This window comes from Panthera tigris, chromosome B4 (assembly GCF_018350195.1).
Source record: "Panthera tigris isolate Pti1 chromosome B4, P.tigris_Pti1_mat1.1, whole genome shotgun sequence".
Taxonomy (NCBI): domain Eukaryota; kingdom Metazoa; phylum Chordata; class Mammalia; order Carnivora; family Felidae; genus Panthera; species Panthera tigris.
The window spans coordinates 126,090,673-126,111,291 of record NC_056666.1 but is presented as its reverse complement, the minus strand read 5'-3'; the positions used below and the strand labels follow the sequence as shown (position 1 = coordinate 126,111,291).

Here is a 20,619-nt window from a genome sequence, read left to right as displayed (position 1 = left end):
GGATTCTCTTTCTCCCTCTCTCTCTCTGCCCCTGCCCCCCCCCCACCAAAATAAGTAAATAAACTTTAAAAACATAAAATAAAATGGGAGTGATATACAATACATACCTCGTAGGATGATTGTGATCAGGTGAGAATACTACATATAAAGGGCTAGCCTGCCATCTAGGAAGGCCCCCAGGAAATGTTAGCTGGTGGAGAATTTCTGTCAATTAGAGGTCTTTTAGGAGAGAAGAGATACGCTTTGACCCTGCACGGTTTAATCCTTCATTTCACTAAAACCCCCGGAGCTGCATCAGGACATTTTCCAAGGCTCTTTCTAGTCCCATGACCCGGGAGATAGGATTCCTCCTTCAGAGAGGTTTTTCCCCCACTGTCAGGGAAATGAGAAATGTCTTCAGGAGTGGCCCCCCTCAAGGCTTGCTCTGGAGGCAAAAACCAGTTTGGAGAGTTTTTATCGTCTGGACGCACTTCCTTCTGCAGCAGCTGTGGTTTCACTTTGGCCATGGTTAATGACAATGAGTAACCCAACATGAAAAGGCTGCTGACAGGCTTTCACCAGAGGACACAGCTAAATAACTACGGAAGGATTAAAAACCCATCTCACCACCCAGGGAGCCTGCCAGTGAAGCTCATACACAACACAGCGATAATAATCACAGGGCTAGAAATGGTTCTACGGTTTCACGGGCCAATAAGGAAAACACAAAGCCCTTTTAGGCACCTCTGCTGTCTCCCAGCAGCCTGTGTGCCTGACGAGCAGATGGCGGGGTTGGCGGTGGCTGACAGAGAAGGGTCCAGAGAACTCGCCTAGGGAAAGAGTCTGCCTTTCTAGCGATCGCTCTGCAGAGAAGGACTCCACCAGTCCACATCTCCATCAGAAGTCTCATTGCCACCCATTTTTGGAGATGACAATGATAACTTTGGAAGCTCTGAAGAAAACCTTTGTCTAGACAGAAACAGCTCAAAAGCTTTTGAAAGGCACCATCTGAAACCTTGCTTGGCTTGGTTGTAGCTGGGTAACGCTGACTCATCCCATGAAATGCTGTCCTTGGCCTCGTGGGACTTTGCTCTCAAATTCCACTAAGAGCGGAATAACCCCTGGAGTCAAGACAATGAGAGGTGGGTTCAGGTCACCAAGGTTGACTTTATATTCCCCACAGATCAAAAACTGTTGCCAAAAGAGCAGACACTATCTCTACACATCTGGGTAACTGAAGGGCATCCCAATTCTACTCTCCAGACTCTGTTCTTTTTTCCCTAGGCTATTTTTTCTTTTTTAATGTTTTTAAATGTTTTATTTTATTTTTAAGAGAGAGAGAGAGACAGAAAGCTTGAGTGGGGGAGGGGCAGAGAGCGAGGGAGACACAGAATCTGAAGCAGATTCTGGGCCCTGAGCTGTCAGCACAGAGCCTGACATGGGGCTTGAACTCACAAACTGCGAGATCATGACCTGAGCCCAAGTTGGACACTTAACCAACCGAGCCACCCAGGAGCACCATCGTTGACTTTTTTTTTTAATGTTTATTTATTTTTGAGAGAGAGAGAGAGAGAGAGAGAGAGCGTAAGCAGGGGAGGGGCAGAGAGAGGGAGACACAGAATCTGAAGCAGGCTCCAGGCTCTGAGCTGTCAGCACAGAGCCCGACGCCAGGCTCTAATTCACAAACCATGAGATCATGACCCGAGCTGAAGTTGGATGCTTAACCAACGGAGCCACCCAGGCGTCCCACAAATATCATTTAAAGTGTTATGTCATCACAGAGGATTTTGTGCAACTTTTTAACCAAGTCGTTAAACACCATTATCTCAATGCTTTTAAAGCCAGGCAGTACCTAAGGACCAATACTAAACCCAGTGTCCTACTTCCACACAGCCTTCTTCTCATTTTATTTGCCATTGCCTACACCTATTCCATCTTTTGAGAGACGTAAACACCTACCTTAGTCTTAACTTGTCACCTTCCAACCCCCTGCCCTTCCAGTTCTTCAATCTTCTTCCAATTCCTAGGACCCTCCCCTTACTTGAGACTCCTTGAAGCCTTGTCACCTATGAGCCTCTGAATGGACTAGAACTCTTTCACCTGTCAGACCACAGGCTCAGAGCTGCCTTTGATACACCATCTTTTCCTCCCTTGGCTTCCCCTTTACATCATTCCAGCTGTGTTTTTCATTCGCTGAGAAACATCTTGAAAGGGCGGGCTTCAACCTCACCTCTGCTTTTTCTTCCCGCCTCTGTTATGCCCTTACAAAGGTTTCTAGCCATCTTCTAGTGGCCGAATCCAATCAGTGCCCCTCACACCTAAAGTCCCTGACTCCTCTGATTTATAAGATGCTGTCAGCCACTTCTTCCTTCTTATAAAATGATGCCTGCTTGTAAAAAAAAAAAAAAAAAATGACACCTGCTTGTAATTGCCGTGATCTCACACTAGCTTGGTTCTCCGTCCAACCTCTTAGTCCTCTTCAAAGCCGTTTCTTCTTGTGCCCCTCCTTCGGTGAGACCTGCCTCAGCTTTCTCCTAATGTTCCCCTCAGTCTCAGCCTGGGAGCTCGAAGCCACTCCTCTTACTGCCCAAAGGTGAACGACTCCCAAATCCACAGCTGTCTTGGTCTTCCCTCCCGACCTCGACACTGGCATTTCCAGCTGCTTGCGGACAGAAGTAGCCTGTCGGTGTTTGTAATCCAGCATCTCCAACAGACAACTTTTACCTTTTAAATCTGCTCCTCTTGGGGCGCCTGGGTGGCTCAGTCGGTTAAGCATCCGACTTCGGCTCAAGTCATGATCTCGCGGTCCATGAGTTTGAGCCCAACTTAGGGCTCTGTGCTGACAGCTCGGAGCTCGGAGCCCGGAGCCTGCTTCAGATTCTGGGTCTCCCTCTCTCTCTGCCCTTCCCCCATTCATGCTCTGTCTCTCTCTTCTCAAAAATAAATCAACGTTAAAAAAATGTAAAACAAAATGAATAAATCTGCTCCTCTTTCTGTGTTCCTTGTTTCAGTCGATGGCAGCTCACAGGAGTTATCTCTAACTTCTCCCTCTTCCCTTCCCCCACCCCCAGCCTCCGAGGGGCCACACCACATCCCCTCCCAGCCCATCCCTCCCCCCCATTTCCAGGGCCACTGTGTTGGCAGAGACCCTCCCTCCCTCTCTTTTCATTACTCTAATATCCTGTTGGTCTGCTGATTCCTGCCACCAGACTGATCCTCAACCACAGTACTGAACAGTTCACCCTCTCTCCAAGAAACAAAAAATTCAATAGTTCCCCATTGTCTAAAAATTAAAGTTCAGCCTGGATTTCAATGCCTTCTAGAATCTTCCTAGTCTCCTGTTACTCAGCTTCTATTCTCCAAACATAGTTCCTGCCTCCAAGGCACCTGTTTCCTCACCCTTGGATCTTCTGCCTATAATCCTCATTCCGTTTCACCTATCAAGTGCTGCACCCCCAAAAGCATCTCCTCCTAGTTTTCTACTCACTTGAAGCTGAAATAACTCCCTCTCTTCTCTGTATCCTGATAACATTTTTCATTCTTTTTTTTTTTTTTTTCCAAGTAGTCTCCATGCCCAGCACAGGGCCCAGTGCAAATCTTGAACTCATGATCCTGAGATCGAGACCTGAACTGAGATCAAGAGTCAGATGCTTGGGGCACCTGGGTGGCTCAGTTGGTTGAGCGTCCGACTTTGGCTCAGATCATGATCTCTTGGTTCGTGAGTTCAAGTCCTGCATCGGGCTCTGTGCTGACAGCTCAGAGCCCGGAGCCTGTTTCGGATTGTGTGTCTCCCTCTCTCTCTGCCCCTCCCCCATTGTGCTCTGTCTCTCAAAAATAAATAAAATGTAAACAAAAAAAAATATTTTTTTAAGAATAAAAAGAATCGTACATGTAACTGACAGAGCCACCCAGGCACTCCTGTACCCAGATACCATTTTTCATTTTGGACATCAGATATACCATGTATAACTTTTTTCATACCACTTTTCCCTCCAGATTGCAAGGTTCTTCAAATTCCATTCAACAAAAAATTATGTAGTTTTTGTTTTGTTTTGTTTTGGGGCATTGTAACAGCAACAAGGACTCAGAAAAGAGTAACTGCTGCTCTGGATCTGGATTTTTCTAGCAGAAAAAGATGATACAGAAACTGTCCCCGCACTATGTAGCAGGAAGCAGGCATGTCTTGCCGACACTTGTTTCCTCAAGTCCAGACCCGGCACATGTTAGCTGAATGGCATCCTAGAGCTGGAAGAGCCTAAAAGATCATGCAATCCAAACTTCACGTGTCCTAGCGTAGAGAACTGAGACCACGGAAGTCAGGGGCTTGCCCAAGGTCACCGGGCTGGTGATGGCAGTGCTGAACCATGCCACAGGCCAGGCACACTCTGCCACAACCCACAGCCTCCTCCTTTGCACCCTCAGGGTGGTATGCTGTAGGGTGTCACAGAGATTCGACTAGTCAGAGTTACAAACCACAGGGAATATTCTAGAAGAAATACAGTATAATCAATGGGTATGTCTGGGCTGAGTGGCAAAAAAAAAAAACCCAAAAAACAACAAACAAACAAAAAAAACAAACCCAGGAAAGATCTTAAAGGACATGTAAATGTTTCTTCTTTTGTGGATGCACTGTTTCCAGAAAACTCTGCTTACCACATTGTTTCTACTTAACTTTTTTTGTAATCTATTTTGTCCTTTTTAAGACTCAAATTGTCTAATGGTTAATTAAGCATTCATCCACAGGAAAAGGGAAGATTGAACATATTAAAGGTCTCATTCCTGGAGCACCTGGGTGGCTCAGTCGGTTAAGCGTTCACTTTGGCTCAGGTCATGATCTCACAGTTCGTGACCTCGAGCCCCACATCGGGTTCTGTGCTGACAGCTCAGAGCCTGGAGCCCACTTTGGATTCTGTGCCTCCCTTTCTCTCTGTTCCTCCCCTGCTCATGCTCTCTCTCTCTCTCCTTCAATTTTTTTTAAACGTTTTATTTACTTTTGAGAGAGACAGAGTGCAAGCAGGGGAGAGGCAGAGAGAGAGGGAGACAGAATCTGAAGCAGGCTCCAGGCTCCAAGCTGTCAGCACAGAATCCGACATGGGGCTCGAACCCACAAACTGTGAGATCATGACCTGAAGACACTTAACTGACTGAGCCACCCAGGCACCCCTGGTTTTTCTTTTAGAGAGAGAGAGACACAGAGCAGGGGCGGGGGGGGGGGGGCAGGGGCAAAGAGAGAGAGACACACAGAATCAGAAGCAGGCTCCAGGCTCCAAGCTGGAGCCTTCAAAATAAACAAACATTCAAAAATAAACAAACATTCAAAAAAAATTAAAGGTCTCATTCCTGGATTAGTGCTCCTCCTATAAGTCATCAGGAAGGTTCCAGAAAAATGGCCTGATTTTTTTTCTCTAAAAAAAGTTTTATGATTTTGATGGAATTTTATTGCTTTTTTTTTTTTTTTTCCCAAAAGGCTTCTCAAAGTCATTGCCTTATTCTCAGTAGGGCTTTGAACAAAACCACATTAAAAATCTCTCAAGGCATTTTTATCCACAATAAAGTTCTCCTTTAAAACTGCCTTTGTCCTTTTCTTTATAAACCGCTCATCTCAGCAAGGTATATTATATTTATTCACACATTTTACACATTTATTTTAGAGACGTGAATGAAGAAAAATCTTTATTTCATTTTCCCACATTTAAAAGCAACCACGGTATCCAGATTAAACAAAACATACTCTTTTATTGTTATTATTCCTACTGTAGAAAAGAGAATGTCAAGATGCTGATCGTGGCTAGAGCAGAATAAAGGAATGGAGAGTGTTATTACTGCTCATCGAAGACCCCTAAGAAGTTTCTCAAGGTTATGAACAACTTGGTTAATTAGCTGTTCCTCCAATCAAGCCAGGAAGTTTTCCAACTCCCCCCCCCCCCCCAGTAGTAAATATATCTCATTTGGTCTTGCTTCACTGAAACCTTTATATAGAATAAGAACCTGCCTGGAGACCAAAGCAGATATATTACAGGTGTTGAGAGGCTGTAACTAAGTAACGGGTAAGAGCAGGGTTACATCTTGATCCTTCAAACTAAAAGACTCCATGTGGTTCTTAAGAAAAAGTAAAGTGGGACGCCTGGATGGCTCAGTGCATTGAGCATCCGACTTCAGCTCGGGTCATGATCTCACAGTTCATGAGTTTGAGCCCCACATCGGGCTCTGTGCTGACAGCTCGGAGCCTGGAGCCTACTTCAGATTCTGTGTCCCCCTCCCTCTCTCTCCCTCCCCCACTTGTACTTTGTCTCTCTCTATCTCTCGAAGATAAACATTAAAAAAAAATTTTAAAAGAAAAAGTAAAGATTTGTTGTGAATCACTGCAAAGCATTTATCTGTGCAGCCAGAAACACAGACATCACTATAACCCATTGTTACAAATACTAGTAATTACATGTTTTAACATGGATTCAGTTTCCACAGGTCAAGTCTTGTCCCCTGGAACCTTGCAATAGAAGGTAAAATCCTAATACAATGTGGTTACTCTGTCCTCTTTCTGACACACTGAAGAAATCACACTAATTCCACCTAGAGGTCATTGAAAAAAAAATTTTTTTAGGGGCGCCTGGGTGGCTCAGTTGGTTGAGCGTCCAACTTCACCTTGGGTCATGGTCTCGGAGTTCGTGAGTTTGAGCCCCGCGTTGGGCTCTGTGCTGACAGCTCCGAGCCTGGAGCCTGCTTTAGATTCTGTGTCTCCCTCTCCCTTCCCTGCTCATGCTCTGTCTCTGTCTCTCAGAAATGAATAAATGTTAAAAAAATTTTTTTTTATTTTTTTGAATGTTAATTTTTAAGAGAGAGAGACAGACAGACAGACAGATGGACAGAGCATGAGCAGAGAGAGAAGGAGACACAGAATGTGAAGCAGGCTCCAGGCTCTGAGCTGTCAGCACACAGCCAGACACAGGGCTTGAACTCATGAACCGTGAGATCATGACCTGAGCCGAAGTTGGACACTTAACTGAGCCACCCAGGCGCCCCCACCTAGAGATAATTTTTGGTCAGGCTTTACTCTCCATAGAACTGAGTAATAGTATTTTCTCCAAAAGATGATACACTACTAACTTACCATTGATTAGTACCTTGCAGACTACCAAGGTATTCTATACCTTCTCCTGTGAAACAATACAGAAGAGGAAACTGAGTTGCTCACAGGTTAAGAAATGTTTGCTCTGTCACTCAGCTAGCAAAGGAGGGAGCAAGGGAGGGTATAGAAAGGGACACAGCAAGCCTGGGCTTTAGGGTCAGACAAACTCAGCATTGAGTCACAGCTCAAGTAACCATGAAAACACAAACCTGGACAAGGCCTCATTAAAAACAAACAAACAAACAAACAACAACAAAAACCTTTATTATATATTTTGAGAGAGAGAAGGGGCAGAGAAGGAAAGAGAGAGAGGAAGAGAGAGAATCCCAGGCAGGCTCCATGCTGTCAGCACAGAGCTCAACCTGGAACTCAAATCTCAGGACCTGTGAGATCATGCCCTTGAGGCAAAATCAAGAGTCTGACGCTTAACAGACTGAGCTACCCAGGCGCCCCTCGTTATTTTTAACCACAAAATATGTGTAATATCCACCCCCAGATTTATGAGAATTTAAAAGAACAACATGTAAAAAGCACACACACAAAAATTCCTGGCACATAAAAGATACTCATTGAACATTAACTTCTCTCAGTTGATACATCTGTAAAAAGTTGATACATCTGGCCTACTTCATGAGCCAGTGTGAGGGATGAAATCATACCCAGTTTTCTCTCCTTCCTGTGTCCTGGCCCCACTCCCCACCACCATACAGGACTGCCTCTGTGGAAAGGTCAATCCAAGTTATTAGAAAAGAGCTTTAGAGGGGCACCTAGGTGGCTCAGTTGGTTAAGCCTCCAACTCTTGGTTTCAGGGCAGGTCATGATCTACCAGTTCGTGAGTTCGAGCCTTGCATCAGTTTATGAGCTGTCAGCACAGAGCCCGCTTCCAATCCTCTGTCCGGAAGTTTATCTTCGTAGGTCAACAAGCACTTGACATATCTACTTAAATCATAATAGTTTCTAAGACAAAAATGACCAGAATTAAATGTTCTTCAAAGACTTTTGAGAACAAAGCCAAAGTCGCTGGGTAATTCCAGTACATCTAGAAGCCCTCATGGGGATGAAAGTCTGAGAACATACCAACTTCAGTCCATCCTGTTCCACCATCTATGCATTTCTTTTTTTCTTTCTTTCTTTCTTTCTTTCTTTCTTTCTTTTTTTTTTTTTTATAAAGTCAGGGATGTCACTTTAATTTAACCAAAGGTTAGGTGGAGTGAGAAGTGGGGAGGGGAAAAAGGAAAATGAAAAACCAGTGGACAAAAACAACGGAGAGGAAAATAAGTTTTTATACAAATCTGAGTTCTGGCACACTAACATATGTTACTATTGCCTAAATGCTACGAAGTTTCCAAATGGCCACTTTAAAAAGAAACTTTTTTTTTAATGTTTATTTACTTTTGAGACAGAGAGAGACAGAGCACAAGCAGGGGAGGGACAGAGAGAGAGGGAGACACAGAATCAGAATCAGAAACAGGCTCCAGGCTCTGAGCTGTAAGCACAGAGCCGGACGCTGGGCTCGAACCCACGAACCGCGAGATCACGACCCGAGCGGAAGTCGGACGCTCAACCGACTGAACACCCCAGGCGCCCCCCAGATGGCCACTTTCTGATAAAACCGGAAGTATCAAATTCAGCACGTGGCCCGCACCACCACCAGGCACGAGCTCGGTCCGCAGCCTGCGCTGGGCTAGCAGCGGGCTCTGTGTGGGTGCTCAAGTGCCGGCTTGGAGTCCCCTTCACCCAAAGTGACCGTGTCAATTAAATCTCAAATACAACTCCCCAAGGAAAGAATGCAGGAAAAACGTTCCTTTCGTCTTAAGGGCTGTCTTTTATTTATTCATTTTTGGGACGTTCTTCGGTGAAGGTTGGCTTGAAGTCAATATTTATGTGCATAACGTACCCACAGCGCTGACTGGGAAATTCCAATCGCCCTCTGGGTTTTTAAAGTGAGGTGCTCAGGATCCGGTACAGTGTGCATTTGAGAAGTACCGTTGGAGAGTTTCCTTAATAAGCACCTTTAAGTCTGCAGGCACATACCCAATTGGGGCCTGGGTCGGGGGGCGGGGGTGGCAGCCAGAAGGTCAGAAGACACGTTCCCCGCCGGAAGACACGCATTTCTTTTTCCTAAAATTTAGCCCTGGATTAAAAAACCAGCTCAAAAATGCAAACCACCCTTGGAGGGGCTCCAAGGCTGCAGCGGGCGCGGAGGGCCGGGGCCGGGCCGGGCGCGCGCTAGCTGCCCGCCTCCTCGGGCTCGCTGCAGGGCGAGGGCGCCGACGAGGCCTTGGACTCGCCGTCGCTGTTGCACTCGGCGGCGCGCGGGGGACGGGTGCCGGCGGGGCCCTCCTGCCCCCGGGCGTGGCGCTCCAGCAGCTCCTGGAGGTGCTTGATGTAGCCGATGGCGGCGCGGAGCGTCTCCACCTTGCTGAGCCGCCGGTCGGCCAGCTCGCGGGGCAGGTGGTCTCGCAGGCGCGCGTACCCCTCGTTCACGCAGCGTACCCGCTGCCGCTCGCGCTCGTTGCGCCGGCGGAGGAAGGCGGGCTCGAAGGCGCGGTCCAGCGGCAGCGGCGGGCACGACCGCCTCGCGGCGCAGTCCCGGGGCGCCCGCTCCCAGCACGCGGCGTCGAGACGCCACGAGACCCTGAAGGGGTCCCCGAGGGGGAGGCGGGGCAGGGACCCCGGCAGGTCCGGGGGCTCGCCGCGGAGGTAGCACGACCGCGGGGGCAGCAGTCCGGCCGGCTTACGTTTCTCCATCCCTCGCCGGGAAGCAAACAAATCACCCAAGAGACGGATCTCTTGCAAGACGAGACTTCAGATCTTCAAAGCGTAGGTGCTGGTGCATTCAGACAGCCTGGCACAGCCGGGCTTTTAATTTCTGGTTCCAGGACAGACTGCAAGGAAACTTTGCATGATTTCCTAAATTCATTGCACTACTCGATCATTTATAATGATCCAGGCGGAGGTGATAAGCAAAGATTTAGGACCTCCTAATCCATACTTCAGATCCTGTCTTCCCCTCTGATCTTATTTCAAGAGGTGACAAAAGGGGTTCCTCTGCTCGGTCCCCTTAGCCTGGAAATGTGAGCGCACACCACACAGAGTAATCTTTCAAAACCACCCAAGCTTTTCAATTACCGTAATCCACCGCTCTGGGTCTTCGAGAGTGTAGGAATCTTCGAGGTTTCAAAAGAGCCCCTCCCAGGAACCAACAGGTCTGGCGGCTGAGCGAAAGTTTAGCGAAGGCTTTCCCCTTGAAAATCAAAACTTGACTGTCCTTTGCGGTTTCCGGCGTCCAGGGCTAATGGAAATCTCTTTCAGACGGTGTGCAAACTTACGCTTGTTCTGCCATTTCTGTGGAGGTGGAGGGAAGACCTCATCAAAGGAAAGACTGCTCCCTTGTGGTTGTAAGATGTGTCCAGCAAAGGAGGACCTCCGGGCAGGCTTGAGGGTTTTCTTCTCCAAAACCAAATCTTTTAAAAGCCCAGTTAGACATGTTTTGAAGAGAAGAGAAAAGGACTATACCTTAGCAACGAGTAGATGGATTCGAATGTTGTGTTCCCGCTTATGTTGATCGCAAGGCGTTTTATGGATTTGTGCTACTTTTTAAGAGCACATCAAAAGGTTGAACAGTAACAAACACTTTCAGCCAGTTATTTCTCACAGTGCTTACTGTAAACACAGGTTAAACACTGCTTCCCGACCTCTTCTAATCCCACCCAGGATAGAAGAACATTTTTCCATAGTGCAAAGAATGTATTTCTATTGTGTTCTTCTTTTTGTCTTAAGAAACAAAGATGCAATTTATTTTCTCCCTTGGGGGCAGGAAAGCAACATTTGAAAGGTGGAGATCCCCAACTCCAAGGATCAAGGATGATGGCTTTGAAGACTTGTCTTTTTAACACACAACCAAAAAAAAAAAAAAAAGAGAGAGAGAGAGAGAGAGAATAATTAATCCATCCGTGTTGGTGAAGGGCTTTGAAGATAAAAGTGTCATTAAAAATCCAACAGTGGTTAATGTCAAAAAATGCATTATCACGCTGAAAATCAGATCTCTTGTTCCGCAAACCAGCACATTAAAGGCAGCCTCTACTTTTAAAAGTCCAACTTAAAAACAAGAGAAGCAAAAACCCCCTACGTTTACGATCAGACTTTCTGCCTGTTCTTCAGGAGCTGGGGTGTCGCCCTAACATGTTTTTTTGACAAGTGCTGAGCTTACCTGTTTACCCTAAATGATCTGCCCCAAGCAACTGCAAAAACACCTCCATCAAGGCAAATAAAATAGAAATAATGATTCCTTTTAGGCATTAGTTAGTCACATTTTAAAAACTCCCTGGGAGGCTTGTGCCAGGAAACAACCTAATGTGTCACCTTGATTTCTCAGTAGAGTTGAGAACAATCCATAGAAAAGTCCTTCGTGTTGGGAGACAAGCCCACCATAGAGACAGAAAGACTATTAGACCACAAGATGTTTTGGGCCATGTTAAGGATATTGCCCTGTGTTCTAAGAGTGAAGGGACATAGGGGCGCCTGGGTGGCTCAGTTGGTTAAGCTTCCAACTTCGGTTCAGGTCATGATCTCGCAGTTCGTGAGTTCAAGCCCTGCGTCGGGCTCTGTGCTGACAGCTCAGAGCCTGGAGCCTGTTTCAGATTCTGTGTCTCCCTCTCTCTGACCCTCCCCCGTTCATGCTCTGTCTCTCTCTGTCTCAAAAATAAATAAACGTTAAAAAAATTTTTTTAAAAAAAGTGAAGGGACATAAATGATGTATTTTAAGCAGAAAGGTGACTTGGTAAGATTTTGATTTTAAAAAACATTACTCTAGGGGTGTCTGGGTGGCCCGGTAAGTTGAGGGTCCAACTTCAACTCAGGTGGTGATCTCATCACTTGTGAGTTCAATCTCCGCATTGGGCTCTGTGCTGACAGCTCAGAGCCTGGAGCCTGCTTCAGATTCTGTGTCTCCCTCTCTCTGCCCCTACCCTGCTCTCTCTCTCTCTCTCAAAAATAAATAAACATTTAAAAAAAAGTTTTAATTACTCTATTTGCAGACTGGAGAATAGACTAGAAATGAGGACAAGAGAAAACAGGTAAGCAATACCATTTTTCATCCTCAGATTGGAAAATGTAAAAAGATTGTTAACATCCAGGGCAGGCAAGAATTTGAGGAAGGGGCAGAAGCGTAATTGCTACAAGCTTTTGGGAAAATAACTATTAAAATTAATAGCATACATCACATGTCCTTTGACCAAAAGATACTACAGAAATAAATGCACTGGTGTGAATTTACCTGCGCAATAATATCTATTGCAGCATTGTTTGTAGTGATTCTTAAAAGGAAAAAAAAAAAAAAAAAAAAAGGAATAGCCTGAATGTCTGCCAATAGAGAGAGGGCTGGGTGTGCCTGGGTGGCTCAGTTGGTTGAGCGTCTGACTCTTGATTTTGGCTCAGATCTCACAGATCAAGCCCCATGCCAGGCTCTGCACTAATATTGTCGAGCCTGCTTGGGATTCTCTCCTCTCTCTCTGCACCCCCCTCCCCGACCTGTCTCTCAAAATAAATAAACATTTTTTAAAAATAGTGGGAGGACAAGGCACCTGGGTGGCTCAGTCGGTTAAGCCTCCGACTTCAGCAAAAGGTCATGATCTCATGGTTCACACATTCGAGCCCCGCATTGGGCTCTGTGCTGACAGTTCAGAGCCTGGAGCCTGCTTCAGGTTCTGTGTCTCCCCCTCTCTCTGCCCCTCCCCCACTCACACTTTGTGTGTGTGTGTGTGTGTGTCTCTCTCTCTGTCAAAAATAAGTAAACATTTAAAAAATTTAAAAACAAAAAAAAAATAGAGGGCTAATACTTTAAGAATATTATGCTATTATTAAAAATAATGAGCTAGAGCTATATATAAGAACTTGCAGAGCTATACATAATGTGTTAAGTGAAAAAAAAAAACAAATTAAGGATAATATATGCGGTGTGAATTTAAAACAAACTGTTCTACGTGATATATATGTCTTTATATGTGTTTATGTGCACACAGAGAAGTGGAAAGATTCACAGTAAATTTCTGTCATTCATTGCCAAAGAAAGGTGGCTTTGGGGAGAAGGGGTGTTATGCATTTTTCTTTATGGATCTTTCTACTGTTTAATTCGTTACCAAAAGCACATATTACTTTTGTATTTATCATTATAATGTAAAGGTCTTGGGCCAGGTTTTCTGGCTCCTTATAAATTCTGTCTCTGAGGAATAAATACCTACAAGACTTTTTTTTTTCTTTTCTTACTGAAATGTCATCAGAAAAAGTCAAATCCTGGTTCTCTACTCATCCTTAATAGGGTCCGAATACTGTTATGAGGTATGGATGTGGTCATGAAGAATGCTTAGTCTTCCTTAGGGTTTTTGAAGGTGCAAGTGCATTTGAAATAGGTAGCTTCTTCAGTGAGAAAAACGTTGTTTTGTTTCACAATGTGAAGTGGGGAGGGGCTGCGTTCTTGTTACATAAGAGATCAAAAGAGGAGGTTCTGACTCCCCATCTCTCTGGTCAGTTTTGACCAGACAAATGTTCTCTCCAACTTTAAAGATGTCTCCCATCTAGATCAAGTCTAGGTATGTTATAGTCATGTCTAGATCAAGGGACTAAACACTAAACCTCCAAGGACAGTTGAAACTATGTTTGGTTGTCCTACTCGGATCTGCCTGTAAAAGGGGAAATGGAGATTCACTGAAGATCAGGCTCAGCAGATTCAAAGGTATCTCTAAGGCCAAGGTAGACTTCCACCCCTAAAATTCAGGCGGGCTCTCGCCACCTGCTTGAAACACGTGAGATGAAGACTTAGATCGGCTCTTCTTCTGAAATGTTTGATATCACATTATAGATTCTATTTTTCTAGGCTGGTGGCACAGAGGTATTACATACCTGTCTGTCCCCATACCTGCAGTCTGCATCAGCTGCCATAAGGGGACACAGAGAAACATATGTTATGACCTCATGATAGAAACAGGTGCAGATAACCATGATCAAACTGATCACGGAATCCGATTCTATTCCGTTGGTCCTGTTCTACATAGCTCAGGTATAAGCTATCTGTATTCTCATGTGCAACGTCCTCGAGGGGTATTCTTAGATACAACTAAACACTGAGACTCATTAAGACTACGGGGGGCCACATTTGACATCAGATTTTCTTGGAAGGATATAGATCAGGAACAGAGCTTGGAGCAGAGCAGAATTAGGCATTCTACCTCCCCAGGAGTCCTTGCCATAATCTGTGCAGCAATCCACGCAGGCGCTCCTCCCAAACCCCCTGGAGCCAAGTCTGTGCAGCAATCCACGCAGGCGCAGGCGCTCCTCCCAAACCCCCTGGAGCCAAGTAACAACTCAGATGCAAGGAAAGAAGACTCACATCAGACCCATGTGGCCAGCTGTCCTGACTTAGAAGTCGCACACCCCTCAGGAGCCAGTATTTCTTGTAACGACCCCACAGGTATAGCTTCCAGGGACCTCTCACCAGGGGCCAGTGGAAGAGGCTTCACATTCCGAAGCCCAGAGCTATACTCCCCCATTCGGTATTTATAGTTGTGCCAGTCCAGATGCAATCTACCAATCAGGTGATTGCTTTAATATAAGTTAAGGTTGCTTAATGACATAGCTGACATTCTCTCTTTATCATGTTTCAGAGGGCCAGAAAACAGAAAGTTAACTGAAGGTCAAATTGTCATCCAAAAGGGCAAAACTTTCATGTATCCTTTACCCACACCATTCCATTCTATTTTAAAGATAACTTATAGCAAGAGGAGCGCCTGGGTGGTTTAGTCGGTTAAGCCTCCACATTCGGCTCAGGTCATGATCTCATGGTTCGTGGGTTAGAGCCCTGCGTTGGGCTCTGTGCTGACAGCTCAGAGTCTGGAGCCTGCTCCGGATTCTGTGTCTCCCTCACTCTCTGCCCCTCCTCCGCTTGCACTCTGTGTGTGTGTGTGTGTGTGTGTGTGTCTCAAAAAATAAACATTTTAAAAAAAAGATAACTTACAGCAAGATTTAAAGAAATGCAAATATTTAGGTACAATTTATTCCCAGCTTTTCTGTCCTTCTCAAATACTATTTGCATGTTAACCTTGTCTATGCACTCTTTGGTCATGCAACAATGTAATATTTTGCTGTAGTCAAATACATTCATCCTTTCCTTATGGCTTTTATCTTTTCTCTCTTCTTTAAGGCTACCTTCTCCTGCCCCAAGTTTCGCAAAGCCTTTTCCTTGTCTACGTCTGGCAGCTTGGTGTGAATTAGAGAAAGGGGACAAGCACAAGCCTTGGTGAATAGATGGTTGACCGCCCAATTCATTTGGAGGAACAATTGTTGAACAGGAGGTCTAAATCTGGAAAGAAGAACAGAGAAGGTAACATGCAATTTTGACATCTGTAAAGAGACACAGAAACAAAATTTGGGATTCTAATTGGGATTGTGTTAAATATATGAATACGTTTGGAGAGAACTGACTTTCTGAAACATTGACTCCTGTATGAACATAGTACAATTCCATTCATTCAGGTCTTCTTTTTTTGTCCTTTAATAAAGTTCCACAGATTTCTTAGTGTAGATCTCTTTTTCTATGTATTTTTTAATGTTTATTTATTTATTTTGTGTGTGAGAGAGAGACCAGGTGGAGAGGCAGAGACAGAGGGAGACAGAGAATCCCAAGCAGGCTCTGTGCTGTCAGTGCAGAGCCTGAGGAAGGGCTTGATCCCATAAACCTGGAGATCATGACCTGAGCCAAAATCAGGAGCTGGCGACTTAACCAACTGAGCCACCCAGGCAGCCCCTTAGTGCCGATCTTATGTGTTTCTTATTACATTTATCTCAAGACATTTGATAGGTCTGGTTGCTATTGTGAATAGAACTTTCTTTTCTGGTTTTCAAAGCTATTGATTTATTGCATGTTAATCTTTTTTTTTTAAGTTTATTTACCTATTTTGAGAGAGAGAGACAGAGAGAGAGAGAGAGAGAGGGAGAGAGAGAGAGAGAGAGAATGTGTGAGTGGGGGACAGGGAGGGGCAGAGAGAGAAGAAGGGACAGACAATCTCAAGCAGGCTTCATGTCACCAGTGCATGGAACCTGGCAGGGCTGGAACCCACGAACTACGAGATCACGACCTGAATGGAAATCAAGAGTCCTACACTTAACTGTCTGAACCACCCAGGCGCCCCTGAATGTTCATCTTTAATCCAGTCCGTTCACTGACCTCTTATTATTTCCACTGGTTTTCGGTTGAGACAAAATCTACATACAGTTAAATGTACGTATATTAAATATATAATTCAATGAGTGTTGATAAATGTGTTCACTTGTGAAATAACATCCCACTTAAGATAATCCTAATGGTTAATTTTATTATTTAAAAAAAAAATTTTTTTTAACGTTTTATTTATTTTTGAGACAGAGAGAGACAGAGCATGAACGGGGGAGGGTCAGAGAGAGAGGGAGACACAGAATCGGAAGCAGGCTCCAGGGTCCGAGCCATCAGCCCAGAGCCCGACGCGAGGCTCGAACCCACGGACCGCGAGATCGTGACCTGAGCTGAAGTCGGGCGCTTAACCGACTGAGCCACCAAGGCGCCCCCTAATGGTTAATTTTAAAAAATGATTTTCTAGGATTTCTTAAACTATAATCATATTGTCTACTAACAATGATAGTTTTGTTTCCTCTTTTTAATGTAATTCACTTATTTTCCTTTTCTTTTTTTTTAAAGTTTATTTTATTTATTGCGAGGTGAGGGCAGAGATAGAGAATCCCAAGCAGGCTCTGCACTGTCAGTGAGAAGCCCGATGCAGGGCTCGAACTCATGATCCATGACATCATGACCTGAGTTAAAGTCAGATGCTTAACTGATTGAGCCATCCGGGCACCCACCCACCCCACCATTTATTTTTCTTATTAAATTTCACCTCCTGAGAGACCCAGTCCAATGCTAATCATAGTAGTAATAGTTAACATCCTTGTATTTTTTATGGGAAAGCTTCTAATGTTCCACCGTATAGGAGATATTCTTTATCAAATTAAGGACATTTTCTTCTATTCTTAATTTGCTAACAGTATTATCAGTATTTAATGCCTATTAAATTTCATCAAATGAATCTACAAAGATAATCATGTATATTTTCTTCTTTATTGTTGCCATGAATTATGACAATAGATTTGCTATGGTTGAGCTGTCTTGCATTCCTAGGATTAAACCTTATGGGGTCATAATTCTTTTAGTATACTGCTGGATTCAATTTGTTAATATTTCACTGGAAAAATTTTTTCTACAGTCCCAAGTCATATTGGCTTATAGTTTTATCTTCTTATGTTCTCCTTTTCTGGGATTTTTTAGGATTTTCTAGGATTATTTCAAACTCTTAAAAATTTTTTTTGAATGTTTATTTATTTGAGAGAGAGAGAGAGAGAGAGAGAGAGAGAGAGAGAGAATGAGCGGGGGAGGGGCAGAGAGAGAGAGGGAGACACAGAATCTGAAGCAGGCTCCAGGTTCCGAGCTGTCCATGCAGAGGCTGACACGGGGCTCGACCACAAACTGTGAGATCATGACCTAAGCTGAAGTCAGACGATTAACCGACTGAGGCACCCACGTGCCCCATCAAACTCTTAATAAGTTGAGTAGCTGTCCCTCTATTTCTAGGCTCTGGAACCATTGGTAAATGGTGGAAATTATTCCTTGAAGATTTGGTAAAACCCATATTAAAAAACCACATGGCGGAATTAAGCCTGGGTGGCTCAGTCAGTTGAGCATCCAACTCTTTGTTTCAGCTCAGGTCATGATCCCAGGGTCATGAGATTGATCCCTTGCTAAAGATTCTCTCTCTCTCTCCCTCTCCCTCTTTCCTTCTCCCCTGCTCTCACACTCTCTCTCTCTAAAACAAAACAAAACAACCCCCCCCAAGCCAAAAAACAAACAAACAAAAAATGCACGGAACTTCTTTAGAGCTAAATTTTCAGGTACTTTAAAATTTTATTTTATCATTACTGTTGGAATTTTTGGAGGTCATTAGTAATGTTCTTATCTATTCCTCCCCAGTTTCCACCCTCCTTCAATGGCAACTATGACTCTTTTGTGTATCACCCTAGAATCACAGTCTAGTTTTTGCCCCTTAAAAATCCATAAAATAGGGGTACCTGGGTGGCTCAGTGGGTTGGGCATCTGACTCTTGATTTTGGCTCAGGTCATGTCTCATGGTTCATGTGTTCGAGCCCTGTGTAGGAGTCTGCGTTGACAGTGCGGGGCCTGCTTGGGATTCTCTCTCCTTCAATCTCTGCCCCTCCCCTGCCCTCTCTCTGTCTCTCAAAATAAACAGATAAACTTAAAAAAAAAATCTCTAAAATAGATCAGAACAATACATTAGTTAAATGAACCCCAGAGCCTGGTGTGCTAGGGTTAACTCATTCCTGAATCTTTTCCTTTCTCTAATGGAGACCATTCCAATATAGCTTGCTGGAGGTTATATAATCAAATAAATCATCAGTAAGAGAGAATACTGCAAATTTAAAAAGACATCTCCCATTATCAAATTGGTAGGGATAAATTAAGACCCAAAGTTTAAATAACCTTAGCCTTACGCTTATAGGTTAAAATTTGAAGGTAACATCAAAATTTCTTAGGTTAAACTCCACAGATCATTCCCCCCAGTTTCTTCTTCTTCTCAGGCTCGCCTAGAAGGGTCTTCCACCAAAGCCTGGGCAGAGTCAGGGTTTCTTCATCAGGCACAGCCTAGATGTTCCTGCACTGAAACTAGTAGAGTTCTTTCAGATCTGAGAAATTGAATTCGTTCAGTGCCACATGTGTTCTGCTTCTGAGGTCTCAAGAGTTAACAGAACACATAGGATTATGTCAGCTCCAGTCCTGCATCTGCTACCTTTGGAAAATAAGTCATTCTGCACGTTATAGAGTACCTCCAAGATCCTGCGGGTTCAGTTCCAGACCACCGCAACAAAATGAACATCACAATAAAGCAAGGCAGATGAATTTTCCCCAGCGCTTATAAGCGTTATGTTTACACTGCAGGCTAGTAAGTTTGCAATAAACAGCATTGTGTCTAAAAAAAACCCAATGTACAGGGGCGCCTGGGTGGCTCAGTCAGTTGAGCATCCGACTTCGGCTCAGGTCATGATCTCACGGTCCGGGAGTTCGAGCCCCGCGTCGGGCTCTGGGATGATGTCTCAGAGCCTGGAGACTGCTTCTGATTCTGTGTCTCCCTCTCTCTGCCCCTCCCCCGTTCATGCTCTGTCTCTCCCTGTCTCAAAAATAAATAAACGTTAAAAAAAATTAAAAAAAAAACAATGTACATATCTTAGTTAAAAAATATGTTATTGCTAAAAAATGCTAACCATCATCTGAGCTTTTAGCGAGCTACAGTCTTTTTGCTGGTGGAGGGTCTCGCCTCAATGTTGATGGCTGCTGACTGGTCGGGGCAATGGTCACTGAAGGCTGGGGTGGCTGTGGCAATTTCTTAAAATAAGACAACAGTGAGATTTGCCACGTTGACTGACTCTTCTTTTCATGAACAGTTTTCTCTGTAGCATGTGATGCTGTTTGATAGGATTGTAGAACTTCTTTCAAGATTGGAATCAGTCGTGGGGCAGCTGGGTGGCTCAGTCGGTTAAGCGGCCGACTTCAGTTCAGGTCACGATCTGGCTCTCGTGATTCACAAGTCTGAGCCCCATGTCGGGCTCTGCACTGACAGCTCAGAGTCTGGAGCCTGCTTGGGATTCTGTGTCTCCTTCTCTGTCTGCCCCTACCCCACTCACGCTCTGTCTCTGTCAAAACTAAATTTAAAAAACATTAAAAAAATTGTTTTAATTAAAAAAAAGATTGGAATGAGTCCTCTCAAACCCTGCTGCTGCTTTGTCAACTCATCTGATGGAATATTCTAAATCCTTTGTTGTCATGTCGGCAATCTACGTGGCATCTTCATCAGGAGTAGATTCATCTCCGTAAACCACTTTCTTTGCTAATCCATAAGAAACAACTCCTCCTCCATTCAAGTTTTATCATGAGATGGCAGCAATGAAGGCACATGTCCAGGCTCCACTTCTGATCCTGGCTCTCTTGCTATTTCCACCACATCTGGGGGTACTCCCCTCCCTGATGTCTTGAACCTCACAGTCCTCCATGAGAGCTGGAATCAACTTCTTCAAACTCCTGTTCATATTGATGTTTTGACCTCTTCCAGTTACTCATGAGTGTTCTCTTAATGGCATCTAGAATGGTGAATCCTTTCCAGAAGGTTCTCAATGGACTTTTCCCTGATCCATCAGAGGAATGATTGTTTATAGTAGCTATCACCTTACAGAATGTATTTCCTAAATAATAAGAATTGCAAGTTGAAATCAAAACTTGGCCCATGGGCTGCAGAAGGGATGTTGCATTAAGCAGGCATGAAAATAAAATTAACCTGGTTGCCCATCTCCATTGGAGTGCTTGGGTGACCAGGTGCATTGTCAATGAGCAGGAATATTTTGAAAGGAATATTTTCTTCTGAGCA

The 20,619-nt window shown here is 44.5% G+C and overlaps 1 protein-coding gene across 1 annotated transcript; it reads right to left on the bottom strand.

Moving 5' to 3' along the window:
* Positions 1 to 8,639: 8,639 nt before the first annotated feature.
* Positions 8,640 to 9,942, bottom strand: ASCL4 (achaete-scute family bHLH transcription factor 4). Its single transcript, XM_042990871.1, has one exon. The coding sequence runs from the start codon at positions 9,854 to 9,856 to the stop codon at positions 9,335 to 9,337; it is 522 nt and encodes a 173-aa protein (XP_042846805.1). The 5' UTR covers positions 9,857 to 9,942; the 3' UTR covers positions 8,640 to 9,334.
* Positions 9,943 to 20,619: the final 10,677 nt, after the last annotated feature.

What these genes read in the sequence shown, in the direction of transcription:
- ASCL4 (XM_042990871.1), bottom strand. Translation starts at nt 9,856, where the DNA reads ATGGAGAAACGTAAGCCGGCCGGACTGCTGCCCCCGCGGTCGTGCTAC.